The sequence below is a fragment of the Drosophila serrata genome, unplaced genomic scaffold (assembly GCF_035046125.1).
Source record: "Drosophila serrata isolate PLE 108 unplaced genomic scaffold, ASM3504612v1 contig_249, whole genome shotgun sequence".
Taxonomy (NCBI): Eukaryota; Metazoa; Arthropoda; class Insecta; order Diptera; family Drosophilidae; genus Drosophila; species Drosophila serrata.
Window position 1 is genome coordinate 3,631,120 of NW_028257147.1, and position 2,357 is coordinate 3,633,476.

The 2,357-nt window shown below is 44.8% G+C and overlaps 1 protein-coding gene across 1 annotated transcript; it reads right to left on the reverse strand.

Moving 5' to 3' along the window:
* Positions 1 to 246: 246 nt before the first annotated feature.
* Gr22e (Gustatory receptor 22e) lies at positions 247 to 1,478 on the reverse strand. Its single transcript, XM_020946532.2, has 2 exons — positions 459 to 1,478; positions 247 to 399 (listed from the first exon to the last, which is right to left on the reverse strand). Exons 1-2 carry the CDS (start codon positions 1,476 to 1,478, stop codon positions 247 to 249), a joined length of 1,173 nt encoding a protein of 390 aa, XP_020802191.2.
* Between the last annotated feature and the right edge of the window lie 879 nt (positions 1,479 to 2,357).

Below are 2,357 nucleotides of genomic sequence, written 5' to 3' on the forward strand. Positions count from 1 at the left end.
AGGATTGCCCCAACTGCACTTGTCCCCCGCTGATGTCCTGCGGCAGTGCTCCCATTCCCTTTTCCCCTCCTGCTCAAAAAAGTCAACAAGGCACTCTCTCAGACACGACTCCTTGTGGGGCTATATCCCACTTGTTCTTCCGCCCTCTCAAAGTCCCCTGACATCTTGAGCTGTCACTTGTATGCAGGTCCTGCAGTTGCATACACAAGGAAGTGTGAAGCAGTTAGAGAGCCTCGGGTGCCTTCTTTACAGATTCCAAAAATCAAACTGAATCAGGAAAAGGAGGTACATAAAGCTGGTGATGGCCATGCGGAACCCCATCTCGTAATTCACATAAAATAAGCCACAATGATGAAACTTTAGCCGGCGATGACTGCAGAATAGAGCAAATTCGGTTATCTAGAAGAGGATTTAGATACTCATGGAGTTGTTAATAATTAAATTCTAGTTAAACTCACACTTCTATCCAATTTTGTGTCTAGGTTTTCTATGTCATTGAATAACCTAAGAATGGTCGATGTTTGTCTGCCAGTTCGTTCGGCCAAATCACAAACAGCGATGCTCAAGCAAAAGTCAAACATATTGATGACCAAAGCCTGGGGCATTACGAACAGTAACATATAGTCCCAGTCCTTTTTCAGGCTGATTGTGTAGATGATGAAAAAGAAGATGCCCAAAACGTTGGCAATCAGAAAACTGGTCATTACCAAAACCATTTGATAGTCGTAGATGTTCGACAGACGAGTGTTGATTCCCAACAGGCGATGGTACAGGCAAAGCAGTTTATCCACACGATCCGACTGCACTTCCTTTCCATTTGCCAACTCATTGGCCAGCCTCAAGAGCTCCCTGTTAATGATCCATACATATCTATAGATATAGACCACGGCCAGGTGAAAGTGAGAGGCGCCCAGAAGAACGCCGAGTAGCATTAGGCACAAACTGGTGACTCCTATCAAGAGCTGCTGACTGAAATCCGGGGACAAGCCAAGCTCCAAAACCACCATGGAAGCAAACTCCAGCGCTATAGAGAGTCCTTTGTACAGGACGAACCTATCAAAGTTGCAGCAGTCCTCCAGTGGGTAGTTTCGAAAGTGTCGGTGTTGGAGATCCAGCAGTTCATTAAATATCTTCTCTATATCGGCACTCTTCCAGTATCCTCTAATCAGTATAAAGGCCACCATAAAAAGGCTCTGTATATCGTGAATACCATTGACCTGCTCGGCAAGTGGGTTTCTATGGAATACTTCCATTCTCATCGGAGTCTCGGTCTCCGTGTCATTGGTCCACACAAGCACAACGAGGGTCGTGGTCAGAACGAGGCCATATGCAATTAACCACTTGGAACGATGCAATTTCCGCGTCCAGCTGTCGTAGGTGAAGGGAAATATGCCCAGGATCCATGACCCATAGAGAGCACCCTTCAGTGTGAAGCCCACTAGCTTCTGGCGGAAGCCACTTCCGCTCGGGCGGAACATTCCAACCGGAGACTTAACCTCGAATGGAGCGGAGTGAAATCGACCGACGGAATGCCAGCTGCGATAAGGATGGCTGAATGGCCAAATGTTTTCCGACAACAGTGTGGGAATTACTGATGAAGGGATTAATTGTAGTGGCCATCAAACAAACACTGTACGAAACAAACATAAGTCACTTTTTCATTTAATAGAGATGTTTTTACTACAATATTTTAAATTTTAGTATAAGAATACCTAGAAGTTATCTAATCTATATTATATATTTTAATATATACTTTTACGGATACAATAATTCTTTCAGTGCATTTATTCATAACCCTCCTGTTTCCTGTTAACTGATGTACAAACATTATGTAGGCCAAACGAGCTCTTTGTGCTCATAATGCGAGCAACATTTGCTGCGATTAAATCATTTAATTAATTGGATGGACATGGAGTTGAAGTCCAGTTGAAGTTTCCTGCCACCGGGACGGTTGGATTTCCCCCTCTCGTTTGTTTGGGTCACCGACCGATGGCAGGCTCGTAAAAATAATTTCAAGTGGTCGAAAGGAAACCTGAAAACATCCTTCAGAGCAGCCAGCCCCCTTAGAGCAATTCAACTGAAATCTGTGAAAAGCTTCGAGTGGGATAATATCCCGGCATATTCCTCTCCACATCTGGAGGGTTCTCTGCCGAGTTCGGCCTGGGAAATCCCCTTGAGAGGCTGACCAACTTGACGTTCCGAACGTTCTGTGAAAATCTTCCAAAGTTGTGCAAATGAAATTTCATTCAATTAGTATGGCAGACGACAGGTTTGATGCCTCAATGAGCAGCTGAGATGTGAGCCAAGTTGTTGTGGGTGTGAGAGTGTGAGCGTGCAGGATAATCGCAGCTAATCAG

Coding starts and splice junctions, on each gene's coding strand:
- Gr22e (XM_020946532.2), bottom strand. CDS start 1,478: ATGTTCCGCCCGAGCGGAAGTGGCTTCCGCCAGAAGCTAGTGGGCTTC. Junction 400..458: donor ACACAAAATTGGATAGAAGT/GTGAGTTTAACT, acceptor ATCCTCTTCTAG/ATAACCGAATTTGCTCTATT.